The sequence below is a fragment of the Garra rufa genome, unplaced genomic scaffold, assembly GCF_049309525.1.
Source record: "Garra rufa unplaced genomic scaffold, GarRuf1.0 hap1_unplaced_001, whole genome shotgun sequence".
Classification (NCBI taxonomy): Eukaryota; Metazoa; Chordata; class Actinopteri; order Cypriniformes; family Cyprinidae; genus Garra; species Garra rufa.
The window spans coordinates 4,245,903-4,269,012 of NW_027394276.1; the positions used below are offsets into that span (position 1 = coordinate 4,245,903).

The 23,110-nt window shown below is 37.2% G+C and overlaps 1 protein-coding gene and 1 long non-coding RNA gene across 2 annotated transcripts; both read left to right on the forward strand.

The window, feature by feature from the left end:
• Window positions 1-8,141: 8,141 nt before the first annotated feature.
• Window positions 8,142-10,183, forward strand: LOC141302348 (uncharacterized). Its single transcript, XM_073832398.1, has 8 exons — window positions 8,142-8,148; window positions 8,523-8,532; window positions 8,828-8,896; window positions 9,019-9,195; window positions 9,341-9,434; window positions 9,540-9,884; window positions 9,988-10,111; window positions 10,176-10,183. The coding sequence occupies exons 1-8, from the start codon at window positions 8,142-8,144 to the stop codon at window positions 10,181-10,183; spliced, it is 834 nt and encodes a 277-aa protein (XP_073688499.1).
• Window positions 10,184-10,646: 463 nt separating this feature from the next.
• LOC141302379 (uncharacterized) lies at window positions 10,647-11,832 on the forward strand. The gene is made up of 3 exons (XR_012342380.1): window positions 10,647-10,901; window positions 11,003-11,167; window positions 11,699-11,832. It is a non-coding gene; the product is annotated as an uncharacterized lncRNA (long non-coding RNA).
• Window positions 11,833-23,110: the final 11,278 nt, after the last annotated feature.

Below are 23,110 nucleotides of genomic sequence, written 5' to 3' on the forward strand. Positions count from 1 at the left end.
GAACTTTCGGAGTATAAGAGGGAAACTGTGCTAAATCAAACATAAAATACAGCGAAATGACAGGGAGCAAGAAAATATTACGTGAGTGATTAGGTGCTTTGTTCAATACAGGTGCATTTTTTTGAGAACTCTAATCAGGTAAATAGCAGAAGTTATTAGTTGGTCATTAAAAACGGCCGTGCTTTGTTGAACTATGTGGTTCAAACGATGAGACCATATTCATGAAACAGTCTTTACTAGCTAATTCGTTTCCACAAAAATGCAGCACAAATAAGCAAGCATTTTAACGTTTTCAATACACTAATCTACTATTACTGTTCAATCGCTGGAGTGTTTTTATTTTTTATTTTTTATTTTTTAAATGCCTTTAAAATGTGTAGTTTTGTGAACACGGACGAAGAAACGCCAGCCCCGAAGCTCATCCGTAAACCACATAAACAGCTCATATGCGTTTAATATAGCTCTTTAAAATGATATTCTGTTTACATTGTGTACAGTCGCTGGAGTGTTTTTATTTAAATGCTTTTAAAGAGACCGAGAGCTCGGAGCCTTGACTCTCATGTCAGTAAAACAGAAAACACTGGCTGAAGGCAGCTCTCTCCGTTTTAAATGAAACTGCTTGCAAACTCCTGAAATTAGCTCTTGTTCAAAGGGGTTGACGGAATGAAATCGCTGGAACATTTAAATTTTAAAAGGCCGTATTTATTTTCATTTTCCGCTCCACCCCTTCAGTGGAGTGGAATGGCCTAAACTGGGCATTATTTTTCGTACGTGACCTGTGTTTAGAAGCATTGTTTCTTGTTAGCAAGACATATGGCTTAATAAATTATGTTCTTGGGCATAATTTGCAAGCTAACATGAAGTAAAAGCTATAACCTACGTTTAACCTAAATATAAATGATTTTATTCAGTATTTTTGTGCGTCCTCTATAAAGCAACATTTATGAGTAGTGCGCATGCGCACAAATGCCTAAGGGAACTTTCGGAGTATAAGAGGGAAACTGTGCTAAATCAAACATAAAATACAGCGAAATGACAGGGAGCAAGAAAATATTACGTGAGTGATTAGGTGCTTTGTTCAATACAGGTGCATTTTTTTGAGAACTCTAATCAGGTAAATAGCAGAAGTTATTAGTTGGTCATTAAAAACGGCCGTGCTTTGTTGAACTATGTGGTTCAAACGATGAGACCATATTCATGAAACAGTCTTTACTAGCTAATTCGTTTCCACAAAAATGCAGCACAAATAAGCAAGCATTTTAACGTTTTCAATACACTAATCTACTATTACTGTTCAATCGCTGGAGTGTTTTTATTTTTTATTTTTTAAATGCCTTTAAAATGTGTAGTTTTGTGAACACGGACGAAGAAACGCCAGCCCCGAAGCTCATCCGTAAACCATATAAAGCAGCTCATATGCGCTTAATATAGCTCTTTAAAATGATATTATGTTTAAATTGCGTACAGTCGCTGGAGTGTTTTTATTTAAATGCTTTTAAAAGAGGCTCAGTGATGTAGTTCGCAGACCGAGAGCTCGGAGCCTTGACTCTCATGTCAGTACAACAGAAAACACTGGCTGAAGGCAGCTCTCTCCGTTTTAAATGAAACTGCTTGCAAACTCCTGAAATTAGCTCTTGTTCAAAGGGGTTGACGGAATGAAATCGCTGGAACATTTAAATTTTAAAAGGCCGTATTTATTTTCATTTTCCGCTAAACCCCTTCAGTGGAGTGGAATGGCCTAAACTGGGCATTATTTTTCGTACGTGACCTGTGGTTAGAAGCATTGTTTCTTGTTAGCAAGACATATGGCTTAATAAATTATGTTCTTGGGCATAATTTGCAAGCTAACATGCAGTAAAAGCTATAACCTACGTTTAACCTAAATATAAATGATTTTATTCAGTATTTTTGTGCGTCCTCTATAAAGCACCATTTATGAGTAGTGCGCATGCGCACAAATGCCTAAGGGAACTTTCGGAGTATAAGAGGGAAACTGTGCTAAATCAAACATAAAATACAGCGAAATGACAGGGAGCAAGAAAATATTACGTGAGTGATTAGGTGCTTTGTTCAATACAGGTGCATTTTTTTGAGAGCTCTAATCAGTTAAATAGCATAAGTTATTGGTGAGGTTAACAACAGCCGTACTTTGTTGAACTAACGTGGTTCAAACGATGAGACCATATGAAACAGTCTTTACTAGCTTATTCGTTTCCACAAAAATGCTGCACAAATAAGCAAGCATTTTAACGTTTTAAAAACACTAATCTACAATTATTGTTCAATCGCTGGAGTGTTTTATTTTTTATTATTTTTAATGCCTTTAAAATATGTAGTTTTGTGAACACGGACGAAGAAACGCCAGCCCCGAAGCTCATCCGTAAACCACATAAACAGCTCATATGCGCTTAATATAGCTCTTTAAAATGATATTCTGTTTACATTGTGTACAGTCGCTGGAGTGTTTTTATTTAAATGCTTTTAAAGAGGCTCAGTGGTGTAGTTCGCAGACCGAGAGCTCGGAGCCTTGACTCTCATGTCAGTAAAACAGAAAACACTGGCTGAAGACAGCTCTCTCCGTTTTAAATGAAACTGCTTGCAAACTCCTGAAATTAGCTCTTGTTCAAAGGGGTTGACGGAATGAAATCGCTGGAACATTTAAATTTTAAAAGGCCGTATTTATTTTCATTTTCCGCTCCACCCCTTCAGTGGAGTGGAATGGCCTAAACTGGGCATTATTTTTCGTACGTGACCTGTGGTTAGAAGCATTGTTTCTTGTTAGCAAGACATATGCCTTAATAAATTATGTTCTTGGGCATAATTTGCAAGCTAACATGAAGTAAAAGCTATAACCTACGTTTAACCTAAATATAAATGATTTTATTCAGTATTTTTGTGCGTCCTCTATAAAGCAACATTTATGAGTAGTGCGCATGCGCACAAATGCCTAAGGGAACTTTCGGAGTATAAGAGGGAAACTGTGCTAAATCAAACATAAAATACAGCGAAATGACAGGGAATAAAAAATATTAAATGAGTGATTAGTTGCTATGTTCAATACAGTTGCTTTTTTTGAGAACTCTAATCAGGTAAATAGCTGAAGTTATTAGTTGGTCATTAAAAACGGCCGTGCTTTGTTGAACTATGTGGTTCAAACGATGAGACCATATTCATGAAACAGTCTTTACTAGCTAATTCGTTTCCACAAAAATGCAGCACAAATAAGCAAGCATTTTAACGTTTTCAATACACTAATCTACTATTACTGTTCAATCGCTGGAGTGTTTTTATTTTTTATTTTTTAAATGCCTTTAAAATGTGTAGTTTTGTGAACACGGACGAAGAAACGCCAGCCCCGAAGCTCATCCGTAAACCACATAAACAGCTCATATGCGCTTAATATAGCTCTTTAAAATGATATTCTGTTTACATTGTGTACAGTCGCTGGAGTGTTTTTATTTAAATGCTTTTAAAGAGACCGAGAGCTCGGAGCCTTGACTCTCATGTCAGTAAAACAGAAAACACTGGCTGAAGGCAGCTCTCTCCGTTTTAAATGAAACTGCTTGCAAACTCCTGAAATTAGCTCTTGTTCAAAGGGGTTGACGGAATGAAATCGCTGGAACATTTAAATTTTAAAAGGCCGTATTTATTTTCATTTTCCGCTCCACCCCTTCAGTGGAGTGGAATGGCCTAAACTGGGCATTATTTTTCGTACGTGACCTGTGGTTAGAAGCATTGTTTCTTGTTAGCAAGACATATGGCTTAATAAATTATGTTCTTGGGCATAATTTGCAAGCTAACATGAAGTAAAAGCTATAACCTACGTTTAACCTAAATATAAATGATTTTATTCAGTATTTTTGTGCGTCCTCTATAAAGCAACATTTATGAGTAGTGCGCATGCGCACAAATGCCTAAGGGAACTTTCGGAGTATAAGAGGGAAACTGTGCTAAATCAAACATAAAATACAGCGAAATGACAGGGAGCAAGAAAATATTACGTGAGTGATTAGGTGCTTTGTTCAATACAGGTGCATTTTTTTGAGAACTCTAATCAGGTAAATAGCAGAAGTTATTAGTTGGTCATTAAAAACGGCCGTGCTTTGTTGAACTATGTGGTTCAAACGATGAGACCATATTCATGAAACAGTCTTTACTAGCTAATTCGTTTCCACAAAAATGCAGCACAAATAAGCAAGCATTTTAACGTTTTCAATACACTAATCTACTATTACTGTTCAATCGCTGGAGTGTTTTTATTTTTTATTTTTTAAATGCCTTTAAAATGTGTAGTTTTGTGAACACGGACGAAGAAACGCCAGCCCCGAAGCTCATCCGTAAACCAACCCAGTCTCATATAAAAACGTACCCTGACTACGTTGGTCCAAAGTGCAAAACGTAGAGGGGTTACAATAACGGCCCTTGAATTGTATGACTGTTACGTTTTTTTGCCTATTCTTTTCCTATTGTTTTACGTCCAAGTCACGTGACTTTCAAGATTCCAACCGTGAGAACAAAAAACATGGCGGACATTTCTCTCATTTTTAGTGAAAAACTCAATATTTAGAATTAGTTTCTGCATAAAAATAAGTTTTGATTACATTTCTAGCGAGAAATATATATATTATTTTCATAATATTCACTCAGTCAATGTACACAATCACTCGCTTGCTCGTTGTTGTGAAGATTTTTCAGATCTCGCCAGAATAATGTGAAACTGCAACGTTTTGGTTGCTATGGACGCTGTTATCGGTGGATGGATGGATGGATGGTCTCACTCCCAACTCGTCATCTATTGACGCTTGGTCAGGAACCCTCGGCGTCACTTATTGACGAACAGGGAACCCCTTCAGCGTCACATTTAGACGTGCAGGGATTCCCTATAGAATCTGTACCGGAGCCTGAGGCGTTGAAATTTGACGTGTTAGGTATATTAAGCACGGGTCGTAACCACGATAAATAGGAATAAAAAAAAAGAATAAATAAGTTATGACAGGGCTAGTCAGTTGGCGGCCACAAGGTCATATTTATTTAGCTCGTCAACTGATTTTTATTTTATTTTAAAATAAAATAAACGCTGTCTGATATCAAAGTGCTGTCTGTGAAACAGCGTTCAGCGGTGACTTTAACAACGCTCCATAGCGCGAGCAACACCAGTATCCTAAGCACTTTAGGTGTTTTCTAGTTTTTATCGAAGGTTTATTGATATTGATAAGCGTACTGTATGTAATGTGCTGTGATTTTGTTTGGTTAATCAATGATTAATCATCGCAATGCGATTAATAATAATAATCATTATTATTTAATTATTTGTTTGTTTGTTTATTGGTTGGTTGATTGATTGATTATTTATATTGTATTTTTATTTATTTATTAATAAATCAATCAATCTGTGGAGCTGACGTCATTGTATGGCGCGATCCCAAGGTCCATTGCGATTTTCCACTCGGTAAGTAGAACAGTTAATTGATATAGATGTGAACAATTTCTTACATTTTCGGTACAAAAAGTCAGTTTCAGGTCAAGAAGTTGTGTTTATAACCTTTAGAAGTGCAAGGTAGTAGTTTCGTGATGCAGTAAATGACAGCAGACATTATAAAAATATAATTAGCTGCACCATATGTGTAGTATGCTAGTAAGTTAGCTAATTAAATTCAAGTTTGTTTATTTTTTTCCACATATAATAATGCAAGGTAATATGATAGGAGATTGCATGATTTTTATTATGTGTTTTCATATTACAGTAGCTCACAACACTTCAGCCAATTTATAAATGTTGAGATAAGGAACAGTGTTGCCAGATTGGTTTGTTTTCCAGTAATTGTTAGAAATCCACACAAAATTATATAGTAAAAACACAAATCTTAACAATGGTACACAATACAAATGTATTCATAGCTACGACAATACTGTGGCTTATAACAATTATTTAATATGTCATAATAAAGCAAATTAAGTGTTCTTCTCTAAAGAAGGCTACTTTGTTTCGACATTGTAAACTGTTTTCCATGTCTGTCATTTGGCATAACAGAGTTATCAAAATTTCACCTGTCCAAGCCCATTTTATCCCATGTAGTACAACTCAAAACCAGTCAAAAACTGCCTAATCTGCCAACACTGATGAAAAAATAACTGGTAAAATTGTAAGAAATTCTGAATTCTGATTTTTTTCTCTTACCAGGTCCTTCACATTTACCAGCTTTTCACTTCTCCTTTATTTAACACGACCCACACACAGACACACACACACACACACACACACACACACACACACACACACACACACACACACACACACACACAAACCAAAGGCTCTTTTAAGAGCCACGTCCATTTTGTTAACCTGTAGTTGTCTCTCTGTAGCTCACTCACTCTTTCTCTCTCTCTGTCTGTTTACATCTGTAGTTGTCATATCTGTCCATCTTTCTTGTGAGTCTTTCTGTCTGTCTGTTTGTGTTTCTGCCCATCACCATGAGTGATTCAGAACTCCAAGTACAGTTTATGAAGCTGGATAACCTGGTTGATCATCATGAACTCAGCGATGAGCTCCAGAGTCTTGATGACTTGCTTGGTGAGCTGCAGAAACAGGAGGAAGCAGCACCAGTAAAGACACCTGAACCAAGGGTGCATTGGAGAAAAAGAGACATTGATGGAACCATTGTCTATGCAAGACCAAGGTCAAGCAGGAATCAGTCAAATAAAGGTCAGTATAATTGTAGATTCAATATATTAAATATCTACATTGTTTAGGCACTTATAAATGTATCAGACATGGAATATGTCAGAGAAACAATCAAACCAGAACTGCTCACTTGATATTTGACATGAAAATAAATTGATTACATACAGTGTTTGTGTAAAGCAGTATAAACTACACTAAATTATTGGTCTTTGTTTGAAGCAGTTTGTTCTGAGTGTCTTGTCAGTGGCCAACCAGCTTGTTTCTTTTTAAATGATCTGCTTTTACAGCAAGCAGTCTTATTTGCTTTTATCATCTATATGACAACTTATAGACAGATAACTGCAAGTAATTGGACTGTCCACATGTGGGTTTGGGAAATAAATGTCTGCTAGTCCTTTTCTCTAGCTAAACGTTAAACAGTGAGCTTATGCCATTTCATAATAAGGGAGGTAAATTTGTGCTACTAAGCTTGGGACAAGTTGAAAATGTTATAAAGGTTGTTTTTTGTTGTTTTTATCTGGTACAGCTGATCACGTTCGGAAAACTGATCGTCCCATCAATGCTCCTGACACTAACTGTGAGGTGACCTTTGCTCCAGAGACTATTGGTGTGTACTTTTTTTGTGTAAATTACATTTTCAAAATCCAAAGGCACTCCAAGCAGTACACTTTAATATATAAGTGTTGTTTTTAAATATTCCATACTATTTTAACAGAGTGTTTTCTGCAAGATCTCCAGCACTCACTGAGCGATACCTCAGATGATGAGGCATCACCTCCTGGAAACTCAAGAGATGCTCTCCTAGCTTCCTCAAACTGGAGCATACGACAAAGTCTCTTTGCAGAGAGGTGGAGGGCAGAGAGACCCCGTCTGGTGAACACAGCTGTGGCACAAGAAAATGTGGCCCCACACATCTGCCAACAGTGTGGGAGCAATCCAGCTGCTGTCCGTTGTTGTGACTGTCGACCACGCCCCTTCTTCTGTGCTGATTGTGATGTCCGCATGCACACCAGGCATGTTCTCCATAACCGAGATGCCATGACTGCTGGATTCTACCAGCCATTGCCTCCAACAACTTTTGTTGTAGATAAGGCTCTTTCCCATTGTGGTAAGTCCTGGTTTATGACTGTACAACATAAACATCATTCTGAGAATCATTAGGCCTCATAAGCTTAACTATTTAAATAATGCCTTTTTGTTTCGTATTGTTTGATATTGAATTTATGAGGACATTCCGTGTCAGTCAGCTTTTTGAGCAACTCTTGCATACTTTTTCAGCAATTTTCTTCATTACCATTGAAGCATTACAATGTATTACTCAGTCAATACAAATGATCTTAATTCACATGTTTGATCTTTTCCAGTACGGCTTGTACCTGTGGAGATTCCTGACAATATTTGCAGTTGTTCACCAGAGTCATTGAGGGTCAACCCAGGGAAGAATGTTGCTGTGATGACAATGAATGGTAAGGGTGTAAAGATAAGTGTTATTATATGGTAAAAGAGTTGGGCTTGTAACCCGAAGGTCGCCGGTTCGATTCCCGCACCGGCAGGAATTAAAGGTGGGGATTGTGAATGAACAGTGCTCTTTCCACCTGCTCCCTGGGCGCTGGAGCAATGGCTGCCCACTGTTCTGGTGTGTGTTCACAGTGTGTGTGTGTGTGTGTGTGTGTGTGTGTGTGTGTGTGTGTGTGTGTGTCTTTGTTCACTTCTCACTGCTGTGTGTGTGCACTTGGATGGGTTAAATGCAGAGGACCAATTTCGAGTATGGGTCACCATACTTGACAATATGTCATGACTTTCACTTTCATAAACATCTATACATGCTCTTCTCTCATAGGGGAGCACAGGTCTGTTTGTAAAATATACACACTTTTGAGTAATGTTCAAAAAGTAAATGAAATTATGTAAAAAATATTTTAAGAATCCAAACCCTGATTAATCACATAAGGTTTACATTAAAGTGGATTTGTTTTTGATTTTTCCAGGACGATATGATCTAAGCATGCCTGAGTTGAGAGGCATACCAAGCCACTTGGAGTGGGCGACCTAAATCGAAGGTATTACTGACCTGCGACCCTTCACTTCACAATTTGACAATCCACAATTTATGCCACAGATGTCTTTTTTTTTTTTCATTTTAAGAAATGAAGATGGCAGCACCAGGACTGTCCTGGCAAGCATTTTTAAGAATGCTGTGTCCGCTTTGGTCATGTGAGTATTGAATTTATTTATCCTATAGTGTTGTTTACTCTTGTATTGTGGGTTGAAAAGCTGTTTGATGCTAATGTATTTGTCGTACATTATTATCCGTTTTTCCCCCTTACTTCTAATAGACTGGCAAGATCTCCACAGACGGTTTTCAGAAGTTTTTTTGAGTGGGAGGCTGTGCGATATGAGGTGGATGAAATCTGCAAGGAAGAGCCCTTCATCTGTCCTGCGTGCACCCCAGATATGCTGGCAGTTTCAGTAGATGGAAACCTGAAGCATTACCGTTTCAAGAATGCAGCTAGGTACTCCAAACTGTGTATAATGTCACACTGTTGAAACAATATTAATAAGAAAAAATAGCTCTTTAATGTGCACCAAGTAAAATAATATTACAGCTACAACAGATTATTATTATTATTTTTTTTTTTTTTTTTTTTTTTTTTTTAGATCTGAGGAACAGGCCATCTTTGAAGACGTCTTTATAGCTAAGGATGAAGATGTGACAAGATTTGTGGACTATATTCACAAGACATCCAAACATGTAAAATTGTAGATGATTAGACTACATACAGGACTACATTTATCTTCTACTCAAGAGTTTGTTTAGAAGAGTCTTGTTTTTCTTCAACCCTTTTCTATATTATAGGTCAGTGGAAGAGGTGTTTGTGGAGGGGTGTGGTCAGCAGCCAGAGAGACCTCCCAAAGATCTGCCAGCAAGGTAGATGAGGAGGGACTGGAGCTTGCGGTGTGTCGGCATGGAGTGCTGCTCTGTGCTTTAAATATGTACAGGGGGGGAATTTTTGCATATCCCCTGTACCTACAAGAAAAGCTGGCCAGTAGGCAAATCACTTTTTTTTGTATGGATGTGACCTGCAAATATTGGCCCTACCTCCAAAGAGTTGCAAAAAGCTGCCCAGAGCTCCAGCACCTTCTTAACATGAAGCCCTTCCTTTCAGTATTCCATGCCAAAGCCCATGATTTTAAATGCGAGGTAGGTGAACTTTGCTATGTGATTATCAAAACTGGGCATCTGCAAATGAATGTAAAAACTTTCTCAGCATTATTTACATTATTTTTTTATTACTACTAATCAGGTGAAATGGAGTGGGGCGTATCAGGATGGGGCTGGTTTAACACTAGGGGAGGAGGTGGAACAGTGCAACTGCAATGCTTTTCTCTCCAGGATTGCAGTGACCACAAAACACATGTCCAAAGCAGGTAAAATGACCACATACAGTACTTCACTAGTTACATCATTACATAATAAGTGGGGGGAATATAGTAACATGATATTTTCTGTGTTTGCAGGACGCGCAGACATGCTGACTCTCATGGCCATGCGCTGGAATCAGCAAAAGTTCAACAATTTGGCCACCGCACTGACCCGTCGATATCAGAAGGTAATGACATCAGTGGAATTTGTTTTAGATGTTCAGTAATGTGTTATTAGTGTTTGAAGCTGTGCATTAAACATTTGGTTCTTGTTTTTGTATTATCTGTGATTATTTGTCATTGCAGACCACAAAAGCTCTACAAAGCCAGGTGCAAAACTTAGAGTCCATGAAAGTCGAACTGGCAGTGACAGAGAGCCAATTGGAAAGATTGAGTCAATGATGTAAAGGAGTGGGCAGACGGTGAGGAAATGGCCAGTATTTATATATTTCTAGTAATAGGTTTAGTCCTGAATAATTGTAATTGTTACTGTTATTGTAATTTTGTGCCACATATTTTTTCTCAGCAACAACAACAACCACAAATGATGTTGATGCCTTGGCCAGCCGAATTGAGGTGCTGGTGGCAAGTATCAAGAGGCGTTCCCAGCGTCTCTATAAAGATACAGATGGCAACAAAGGTCGTGCCAGGATCCGCCGCTAGATCAGGGAGGAGAAGGGGATTCTGACATCAGTTGTAGAGAAATACAACAGAATGGTTCCAAACACAGACACTCTGTGCTTAGAAACCATTTTGTCTGGTGAGACAGCTTGGCCATGGCAGCTGCCACACAGTGGTATGTACACAATTCGTATACATACATATTTTTACACTTACACACATTACCCACAATGCCTTAAATGTCAGTTTGTCATAATTTTTTCTCATGCATTCTAGACTCTGTTGACCTAAGGACAAAAAGAAAGGCATTCGACATCATCATGTCAGTTAGGCGACTTCAGGAGGAGCAGAAGATTCTTGTTGCAGAGATGGACCACCATTGGAAATATCTTTCAACTCGTGCTGGGACCCTCAGAGAACTGTTTGCTGAGACACTAAAAAGTATGTATTTGTAATATATAGCACAAACATAAGCATAGGGTTGCCCCCGACCAAATATTTTCCTGGAAAATTGACTCACTAAAGAGTCAGATCCAGGGCTGAGAAAGAATAAGTTATTTGATCCATTACAACTGTCAGACTATTTTTATTTCACTGTTAGTAAGAGTCTGATTTTTTTTTTTACTAACGTGCATATTCCTGTAACTACATAGATGACATGCCTAGTAATGAAAACATATTTTATTGTACCATAAGTGGCTGTGTAAGCCTTCATTACACTTATATGTAATTACTATCTAATAATTACAGGGACCAACCATCACCATGTTCTGTGAAGTTTGTTTGTATTTTTGTTTTTTCTGCAACTACACAGTCAATCCAGTTTAGTCCAACTATGACTTTTCTAACAGACTAACATTTTTGCGTTACTATTAGGGGGCAGCCCTAATAAACATACACAACAATGATGAATGTTTTTAAAGTTTCTAAGGGAGGCCTAATGTTATTTTGTTATATTTTTGTTCTTTCAAGATTCGCAATGTGGCCTAAGTGAAGAGGGTTTGAAAGGTCTGCAGAGCATCATCCACAGGAAGCTACATAAAATCAGAGATATGCGGGTGCAAGCAAGAGAGTGTTACCTGCAAGTTTTGTCTGGAGCAGAGAACTTCTTAAACAAGTCGTCAGCTGATGACTATGACAATTTCTGGTATCTGTAATCAACAGTGACCCCTTTTTTTTTTCCTTGACCGTGGCCTTGACCTTAAACCCTGATTCTAAAGAGTGTAATAAAATATGCTTTTCATCACCTTGTGCATCAACGTGTATTCTCTTTTTTTTACATACATAAAAATGTATGCATGCATGCCTCTACAACCAGTCAGTGAGGGAAATTAAGTGCATTATTGTAAGGCTGTAAGTACTGTACTGTTCTAAAGTATAGATTTGAGGTACTTGCTCTCTCAATGATTTGTTTCTTTTCATGCCACTTTTTAGTTGTACTAGGCTGCAGTTAAAAGAAAAAAAAGCTTTTACTGAACTTGACAGCACATGAAGAGCTTATAAAATATGACATTTTGGTATAAATAAAACTACTCAGTAGTTCATACTTACAGTATAAGTACAGCCAAAACAAGTAGTCAATTGGCAAAAAAATTATTTGGTAACTAATTTGTTGATCATAAGTTGATCAAGTTTGTTGATCATTTTAATGTAAAAACATTACATAGTTCCATTGCATTTTTTAAATTTTTAGTTGCTTGACATGTTTAATCATGTTGAGGTTTGAACTGTTCACAGCATGTGTATTGGTATTCTTTTTTGGTAATGTGTAATTCTGACTATTTTCATAATACTTACAAACCAAATCAGTTGGGTAATGAAGAAAATAATTAGCAGACTAACTCATATTGAAAATAATCATTAGATACAGTAGATATCTACAAAATAGTTCAAAATGAGCTCCACCTTAATCAACTACAAGACTAAATAATCATGAGTAATAATGAAGTCAAGACCTTTATTTATATAGTGCTTTTAACAATACAGATTGTGTCAAAGCAACTTCACAGTATTTAAACAGGACAATAGTGTGTAAGTAACGCATTATTGGCAGTTCATCAATGAATTCAGTGATATCATCATACAGTTCAGTTCAAATAGTATACGATATCGCTGGAAAATAAATATGATTCACAGGGGAAAATGGAATTTTAGGTCTTTAGCCCTGGGCGGAGAAAAAACACCTAAGCCCACATATGCCTGTGTCCTAGTGTAGGGTACTGTATAACAATTGAAACTTGTTTATGGAATAAGCAGATTATAGGGACATAGACAAGCAAGACAAAGAAAACCATTATGACAAGGAGGAATCATTATTTCCCAACATTAAATGCAAGTTCATCCAAAATCATTTTGCTAAAGGAAAAAAGAAAAGAAAGAAAGAATGAAAGATATACAGAAATAATAAACATGTTGCCTAGACATGTTACGTTAAAATATTTGTGTAAATTTTTACTGTATTTCTGAATTCTGTCTTCAGAGTCTCACAGTACCATCAAAACCTAACACAAGCATGTTGTAAATATAGAAAGGGGCAGAAATAAAAAAATGTTTAGGCATAAATGTGACAACACAGTTTGTTGTCCATGGTAAAGGGAGTACATCTGTACAGGTTTTATTGCCCTTCCACCCACAGGGGACCAGTAGAGCCTCCTGGTAGAGTAACAAAACTGCACATTTCAAATGGATGTAACTTAAAGTCCGATTAACATATCAAAGAGAAAATCAGCAGGACAACTAATTATGCTGTGTTTAATATATAATGTTGGAAACAGTTTTTTCACATATACAGAAAGTTTGTAAAAAAAAACGTTTTAAAAAGTGTTCTTAGTAAAATACCAAATTTCAACTTGGCTGTCAAATATATCATAAAAGCTTGCACAATAAACATATTTAGATATAACTTTATTCATTGAATATAGTATTTACTTAATTTAATTACTAAAAGATTTTCAAACTACATTACCCATAAGCCTTTTACACTCTGTCGATGGGACGGGAAAACATGGCGCTGTATATTGTAGTTCATTAAAGTTTGTATTTACGCTGTAGGGTTAGGGTTAGGATCTCGGTAAATGGGTAATTTCTTGCAACACAGCAATGCCTCATTGTTCAGTGACATTATTACTTAAGTCATAATGACAGTAAAACGTAGTTTACAAAATGAAGCACCTTGTATTTTGGCCTAAAAGTTAATCCAGCCACAGCTTGTCAAAATCCACATCACACTTACTTCCAAATATGGTAATTACGGGATCTTCCGGCTGAAGGTGGGTTATAACCATATAACAGAAGGGCAGTTAAATATTTATTTCTTCTCATTAAAAATAAAATTTCACAGTTATTGATTCCTATCTGTGTCTTACCTGATGTAGATTAGATTATTGATTAGTTAAGATAAGTGAATCTTTTTTCCAAAGCAAGGGCCTATTTCCATGGTATGAACCAGAGGGTAACTAATTTTGACAGCTGTATACTGTATGAGGAATAAATACTAAACTATTCCAAAACGTCTAATTTCTGCTATATATAAGCAGAAATTAGACGTTTTGAAATAGTTTAGTATTTCTCATACAGTATACAGCTGTCAAAAAAAAAAATATATATATATGTACTTATTTCCCAAAATGTATCAATAAGTCAAAATCTAAATGTAGTGCTTAGTACAGTATCCTCTCTCAGCTAGATACTTGAAATTAAATACACGAAAATAACAGTTCAGTATAAAATTGAATGCAAATAAAGGCAATCAGTTTTAGAGAAATATAACAATTTAAATAAGCATTCTTAATAATAAACTTATTCTATTTTAGGCTACATGAAAATAAATATGTAAATGGGAAATATGTAACACTAAATATATTTGTTACGCCCCCGTCTAGGGTGGGGGTGCAACATGAAAGAGTGCAAGGACGAAGTAAATGAATTAACAATGTTTTAATGAAAATAATGAAATTTACAATACAGACGGGGAATTATGTCTTCAGGAGCCGACCAGGCCATATAACAAAACAAAAATAACTAACAATTGAATACCTCTAAATTACCTATTTACAAAAGAAAAGAAAAGAAAATACAAATCACTTCCCTAACTCCCTGTACAGAAAAACAGTCAATAAAAGAATCAAACAAAAATGGCGTCGGTCTCCCTACCTCCCCAATAATACTGTCTACAATTATTTAAAGATCAGCAGTCAAATTCAGTAAGGGCAATCCAGAATCAGAGTCAAAAACAGGCAGAAGTCAGAATTATAAGAAGGGCTAAGAACACTAAACAACCAAACTCACTCTGTTACACACTCAAATATTCACACACAGATTCTCAATCTTACTAACACAGGTGACTAGCTAACAGCAAGGGCGAAGTAACAAGCAAACAAGCATCAGAGCTATCAGAGCTCCAGCAGGAAGTGAGGGTGGAGTCTTTATAGGCAGCAGGGAGTCAGCTGACCAGGCAGGGTGTGGTATCAATTAGGCTACAGGAGCCAATCAGCTTCGTCCTGCACAGAAAGACACAAAACACTTCCCAAAACAAAGAAATAAAACAAAAAGGGACGTAACAATATTACTATATTTATGTTGTGGTATTTTTTCATGCTTGGCATAACAGACAGTTCATGTAAACTTACCTATACCAAAACTGCACTGCACAAATCTTTAAAAATAATGTAGAAACAGCATATTTGTAGCATGTCCTCTCCACGTTACACTACCTGGCTGTTACGCAGTTCATGACAAATGTAAAAGATGTTTAAAACAACAACTTTCAAAAAAAAATACTAGAAGAGAGTATGCACTGTGCAAAAACTTTAATGAAGAACAGCAAGCAAAACAAAACAATAACAACAACGACAAAACAGTTGGGGTTGGTTGGGGTGTGGAAACTCGGTCAAAAAATGTTGGAACTCCCTGGCAGGCTCCCATGTGTCATCCCAAGTTTTGGCACTGTAAAATATCATAAGTGCACATATCATTAGAAGACAGAACAAAAATCAAGATCATTGTTAGGTTTAATTTAGAGAGTTCACTGGCATTTATTGATATTTGTTAAAGTGGCATTAACCCTGGCTACTTAATTGTTTAAAAACACTGTTGGATTAGCTAGAAAAGGGCTTTGACTTGCAGAATGCTGACTACGTTTTAAAATTTCAGCATGTTTTCATGTTGTATTACAAGTAGATCTGGCAGTTCTACAGACTCAGGGATCAGGAGTGACTGCATCTTGCCTCCACTGCCATTCATCATTGTTCTCCTCTTCTTCATATTCAGTACTGCTCTTCTTTTCTCACTGCCCTAATCTTCCTCATGCATTTTATCACCACTACTGTCACTGTTTCCATCTTCATTGCTCGAAAAAATGATGCAAATCACATGTAGAACAGCATTCTCCATCCAAGTTTAGTGTTTCAGATGCTGACAAATTATTTTATGCATGCATGATTCCCCTAGTAAAAAAGTCATAGATTTAAAATGCATTTATTTTTGCAAGTCTAGTTTAAATCTATTAACATATTTACTGACATATCGCTCAAAACATACTGATATAAAAAAATAATTACATTTTATATGGAGTACTACTTGTGCACAAAGCACATTTCTTAATATTAATCAAAAATATGTTTAATGTCACTATTGATGAGAATTGTATGATAATAATTAAAGTGTACACAACATTTACTTGCAATAGTTGCACTTTAGCACAGTCAAATATATCCAAGTATATCTTTAGTTGGACTTCAGTACTACTTCTGCATTAAGTATTAAGTATTAAGCATTAAGTACAAAATGATTTGTTCCAATTTAATAGGCTTTAAATATACCAGGTTGGTATACTAAAAGTACAATTACAGAGTATTTTTTTATTAAGTAAATAATAAGTAAATTTATTTTTAGTATACTTAGCATGAAATAAATAAATTTTTCACTAAGGTCACGTCTACTGTAACACATTACTGGTAATGTCCATGGTCAATGTCCTGCTCAATAAATAGGCTTTAGGTAGTTGTGTATGTATAGTAGCAGCTTAAGTACTTAACTAGAAACCAAAAATTTTATCACATCAGCTCCATTTTATTTTTAATACACTGGCTGACTGTCAACTATTTTTAAAATTGTATGAATTAGAAAGCACTGAATTGTCCAGCTCCCACAATCCATTGTGTCCACTTCCAATTCATAAATTCTGGGCTCTTACTAATAACTAGATATCTAAATTGACACAAGGAGGTAGATCTTTCTCCTATCTGTATCCAAAATAATGGAATATTCTTTCAAGAACTTGGAATTTAGTCACACTTTGGTTTTTAGTCCAGACAACTGACCATCGCCCATAGCAAAACCTTGTATCAGTTTTCTACAGACTACTTCAGAGGATGATTTCCTGCCAGGATCAATTACACGACCAGGGAGCTTTCTCTTGCCACAGACATCAATAAAATGAACTTCAATGCTGCTTTCAAGAGACCATTTAAACTTTGCCTACATCATATTTGTCATGGAATAGACTACTTAGCATTGCAATGAAATTAAATAGTTAATAAAACACGACTTACCACACAGTGCAAGGCAACCAGTGGACTTTCAATTCTGCTTTTCCCTACACACACAAAGTAATAATTGTTTTAGCTGTTTAAGCAATCACTGAATTGTTATCTTTAAAGGCCAGAATTAGTCACTGAGACAAGCAAGCAGCCTAATAAAAGACATTTTACCTCATTCATTCTTTCCCCAGTTATTGTATCAAATAGGAAGATCTTCTGCCTACTACATTTTCGGCAACCTAAATGATTAAAAGACAAGGAAAGTTTATTAAGCAACGAATGTCAAGCTTTGTAGTTGAATCTCCAGTTAATAGTTATCATTTTACTTGTGAGGTGAACTGTGGTCCCACTTTGTCCCTGCTTATTGTCAATCAAGCAAAATATACTGTGCTGGGTTTCCAAAAGCCCTCCTAGCTTAAAGGGGTCATCGCATGCCCATTTTCTACAAGTTCATATGATTCTTCTTTAGGGTCTTAATGAAAAGTTTATAATATATTTTGGTTAAAAATTCTCAATAGTAGTGTAAAAAAACACCCTTTTACCTTGTCAAAATCAGCTCTGCAAAATATCAACTCATTTTACTGCAAGGTCCCTCTAAATGCAAATGAGCTCTGCTCGCCCCGCCCCTCTCTGCCTGGTATGATGAGTCCCAATGTTTACTTTATCTGCATTTAGCCATGTTTAGCAGCGAAACTTGCCAACGAGCACATTATTAGGAAAGGACGTTTGCAAAGATGCATAAAAAAACCCTAATACTTACTTTTGCTGTGGGTGAAGCTGTATTAGGAACAATTCGCACAAACATAGACGCGTATGATCGGAGTCAGATATTACTTTTAAAGATTAAATAAATACTACTGGGTGGATTTTCATCATTGTAGGGTGGTTGTGTTCACAAAGTGCCAACACACATTAATGTTCAAACAACATGAAAAAGTTGGTTTTGCATCCGATGACCCCTTTAAAATAGTGATTGACATTAACCACAGCCCTTGGACACTGGCCACGTAAACACAGTTAAACAACTTAACCAACCAAAAACAAAAACAACCAACCAAATAAATCAAATTTGCCTGAAGTCAACTTTGTCTGAGAGCAAATTCATTAATAGTGTGGATTAAGGTTTACCACTGAAAAACAAAACTTACTTTTTCTTCTCTTCTTCACATATGGCCCCTCCAGACTCAAGGACTGGGAGATGGAAGAAGCAGCAGGTGGAGGACAAGACTGTGGAAGGGAGAGATCAGTGGTCATAAGACATAGAGAAGAGACAGAGGTGGCAGAAGGGGCTGGTGTCGTCCTTTTCTTCCTGTGTCACAAAGACTTAGAACATGGCAGTGGAGGTGGAGGAGGAGAAGAGTATGGAGGAAGAACAACAGTAGAGGAGGAAGGAGAGAGAGAAGTGGGAGAGTGTGGGAAAGAGAGAGGAACCAGGTCGAGTACAAATACAGTCTCGGACTCCTTTGTGAGACTGTCCGACTGCTCCACGGTTAGGCTCTCCGGCTGCTCCACGGTAAGGCTCTCCGACTGCTCCACAGTGAGGCTCTCCGGCTGCTCCACGGTAAGGCTCTCTGACTGCTCCACGGTGAGGCTCTCCGACTGCTCCACGGTAAGGCTCTCCGACTGCTCCACGGTAAGGCTCTCCAAATGCTCCACGGTAAGGCTCTCCGACTGCTCCACGGTAAGGCTCTCCGGCTGCTCCACGGTGAGGCTCTCCGACTGCTCCACGGTAAGGCTCTCCGACTGCTCCACGGTAAGGCTCTCCGACTGCTCCACGGTAAGGCTCTCCGGCTGCTCCACGGTAAGGCTCTCCGACTGCTCCACGGTAAGGCTCTCCGACTGCTCCACGGTAAGGCTCTCCGACTGCTCCACGGTGAGGCTCTCCGACTGCTCCACGGTAAGGCTCTCCGGCTGCTCCACGGTAAGGCTCTCCGACTGCTCCACGGTAAGGCTCTCCGACTGCTCCACGGTAAGGCTCTCCGACTGCTCCACGGTGAGGCTCTCCGACTGCTCCACGGTGAGGCTCTCCGACTGCTCCACAACGGAACCGTTGCACTGCTCCTGACTGGGGCTGTTGTGCTGCTCTGCTATGGGGATGTCATTGTACATATATTTTAAATAATAATTATTATTTTTGAGCAAAAATCTTGCTCTTACCCTTAGTCAAGATAAATTCGTAAGCCCTTCGCATTTTCTCCAAAAAATTTCTTGTGACAGGAGTGGGGTGCAGATGGGTTATTATGTCTGCAACCCACTTATTAGATTTTTTTTATCTTGTTTTCCTATAAATAAAATGGGCTTGTAACCCACTGCCTCAAGTTTCCGCACCTGAAATGAACAAAAGCAGTTACTACACATTAGTTAAACTAACTGAAATATTAGATACATTAGTACTGTATAAAGCAATTTTATTTTAAGGTCATTTAATGAAGTGCAATGTAAGAAAATGAGCCTTAATCTGTTTTGTAAAGATTATTTGAGAAAAAGCATTACCACATCTTGTATTTTATATGATCAAAGTTCAATTTCAGATAAGGCCAGAGGTACTCTTTCAGTTTCTAACATTGCCAACATGACTGAGTCATTATGTGACAGAGAACACAACTTATTGTTTCTCTTTAACACAAGTTAAAGATAAAGATAGAGTCTTCCTTAAATAAGTTTATAAAGGCCACATCACACTGGTACTAGTCTATGATATGTGACAAATATGTGCTTACAGTTACACTTCAAATAACACTTATGAAAAATTAGCTTTTTTTTACTTACTGCAATACGGGCAGAATCAATTATGCGGCCAACATTTCTGCTTTTCATAACAGATTTCCCCCACTCGCTGTCCAGTGACACCACTTTTTCTTTTAATTTTTGTTTATTGGACAGACTTCCAAAGCAGACATAGCAGGTTTTCCTGCTTGCCTGATTGGGAGTCTGGCAAGATGGGCAGGGCCTAAATTTGGGCCTTGTCATAACTTAAAAAAAAAAAACTAAAATAATATACAGCAGAAATAAACAAAACAAACAAACAAAAAAAACAGACAGACTAAGACCTATTGAGAGGAACAGAATAATGGACAGATACAGATGTAAAGAGAGAGAGAGAGAGAGAGAGAGAGAGAGAGAGAGAGAGAGAGAGAGAGAGAGGGACAGCAATCTACAGAGAGACAAGTTAAAAAGACAGACGTGGCTCTTAAAAGTGCCTTTGGTTTGTGTGTGTGTGTGTGTGTGTGTGTGTGTGTGTGTGTGTGTGTGTGTGTGTCTGTGTGTCTGTGTGTGGGTCGTGTTAAATAAAGGAGAAGTGAGAAGCTGGTAAATGTGAAGGACCTGGTAAGAGAAAAAAAATCAGAATTCAGAATTTCTTACAATTTTACCAGTTATTTTTTCATCAGTGTTGGCAGATTAGGCAGTTTTTGACTGGTTTTGAGTTGTACTACATGGGATAAAATGGGCTTGGACAGGTGAAATTTTGATAACTCTGTTATGCCAAATGACAGACATGGAAAACAGTTTACAATGTCGAAACAAAGTAGCCTTCTTTAGAGAAGAACACTTAATTTGCTTTATTATGACATATTAAATAATTGTTATAAGCCACAGTATTGTCGTAGCTATGAATACATTTGTATTGTGTACCATTGTTAAGATTTGTGTTTTTACTATATAATTTGGTGTGGATTTCTAACAATTACTGGAAAACAAACCAATCTGGCAACACTGTTCCTCATCTCAACATTTATAATTGGCTGAAGTGTTGTGAGCTACTGTAATATGAAAACACATAATAAAAATCATGCAGTCTCTTATCATATTACCTTGCATTATTATATGTGGAAAAAAATAAACAAACTTGAATTTAATTAGCTAACTTACTAGCATACTACACATATGGTGCAGCTAATTATATTTTTATAATGTCTGCTGTCATTTACTGCATCACGAAACTACTACCTTGCACTTCTAAAGGTTCTAAACACAACTTCTTGACCTGAAACTGACTTTTTGTACCGAAAATGTAAGAAATTGTTCACATCTATATCAATTAACTGTTCTACTTACCGAGTGGAAAATCGCAATGGATCTTGGGATCGCGCCATACAATGACGTCAGCTCCACAGATTGATCGACTTATTAATAAATAAATAAAAATACAATATAAATAATCAATCAATCAACCAACCAATAAACAAACAAACAAACAAATAATTAAATAATAATGATTATTATTATTAATCGCATTGCGCTGATTAATCATTGATTAACCAAACAAAATCACAGCACATTACATACAATACGCTTATCAATATCAATAAACCTCCGATAAAAACTAGAAAACACCTAAAGTGCTTAGGATACTGGTGTTGCTCGCGCTATGGAGCGTTGTTAAAGTCACCGCTGAACGCTGTTTCACAGACAGCACTTTGATATCAGACAGCGTTTATTTTATTTTAAAATAAAATAAAAATCAGTTGACGAGCTAAATAAATATGACCTTGTGGCCGCCAACTGACTAGCCCTGCCATAACTTATTTATTCTTTTTTTTTTTATTCCTATTTATCGTGGTTACGACCCGTGCTTAATACACCTAACACGTCAAATTTCAACGCCTCAGGCTCCGGTACAGATTCTATAGGGAATCCCTGCACGTCTAAATGTGACGCTGAAGGGGTTCCCTGTTCGTCAATAAGTGACGCCGAGGGTTCCTGACCAAGCGTCAATATATGACGAGTTGGGAGTGAGACCATCCATCCATCCATCCACCGATAGCAGCGTCCATAGCAACCAAAACGTTGCAGTTTCACATTATTCTGGCGAGATCTGAAAAATCTTCACAACAACGAGCAAGCGAGTGATTGTGTACATTGACTGAGTGAATATTATGAAAATAATATATATATTTCTCGCTAGAAATGTAATCAAAACTTATTTTTATGCAGAAACTAATTCTAAATATTGAGTTTTTCACTAAAAATGAGAGAAATGTCCGCCATGTTTTTTGTTCTCACGGTTAGAATCTTGAAAGTCACGTGACTTGGACGTAAAACAATAGGAAAAGAAAAGGCAAAAAAAACGTAACAGTCATACAATTCAAGGGCCGTTATTGTAACCCCTCTACGTTTTGCACTTTGGACCAACGTAGTCAGGGTACGTTTTTATATGAGACTGGGTTGCGTAAACCATATAAAGCAGCTCATATGCGCTTAATATAGCTCTTTAAAATGATATTATGTTTACATTGCGTACAGTCGCTGGAGTGTTTTTATTTAAATGCTTTTAAAAGAGGCTCAGTGATGTAGTTCGCAGACCGAGAGCTCGGAGCCTTGACTCTCATGTCAGTACAACAGAAAACACTGGCTGAAGGCAGCTCTCTCCGTTTTAAATGAAACTGCTTGCAAACTCCTGAAATTAGCTCTTGTTCAAAGGGGTTGACGGAATGAAATCGCTGGAACATTTAAATTTTAAAAGGCCGTATTTATTTTCATTTTCCGCTAAACCCCTTCAGTGGAGTGGAATGGCCTAAACTGGGCATTATTTTTCGTACGTGACCTGTGGTTAGAAGCATTGTTTCTTGTTAGCAAGACATATGGCTTAATAAATTATGTTCTTGGGCATAATTTGCAAGCTAACATGCAGTAAAAGCTATAACCTACGTTTAACCTAAATATAAATGATTTTATTCAGTATTTTTGTGCGTCCTCTATAAAGCACCATTTATGAGTAGTGCGCATGCGCACAAATGCCTAAGGGAACTTTCGGAGTATAAGAGGGAAACTGTGCTAAATCAAACATAAAATACAGCGAAATGACAGGGAGCAAGAAAATATTACGTGAGTGATTAGGTGCTTT

What these genes read in the sequence shown, in the direction of transcription:
- LOC141302348 (XM_073832398.1), top strand. An exon ending in TTCACAAGACATCCAAACAT is followed by an intron (nt 9,435 to 9,539) that starts GTAAAATTGTAG and finishes TCTATATTATAG; the next exon opens with GTCAGTGGAAGAGGTGTTTG. An exon ending in CCCATGATTTTAAATGCGAG is followed by an intron (nt 9,885 to 9,987) that starts GTAGGTGAACTT and finishes ACTACTAATCAG; the next exon opens with GTGAAATGGAGTGGGGCGTA.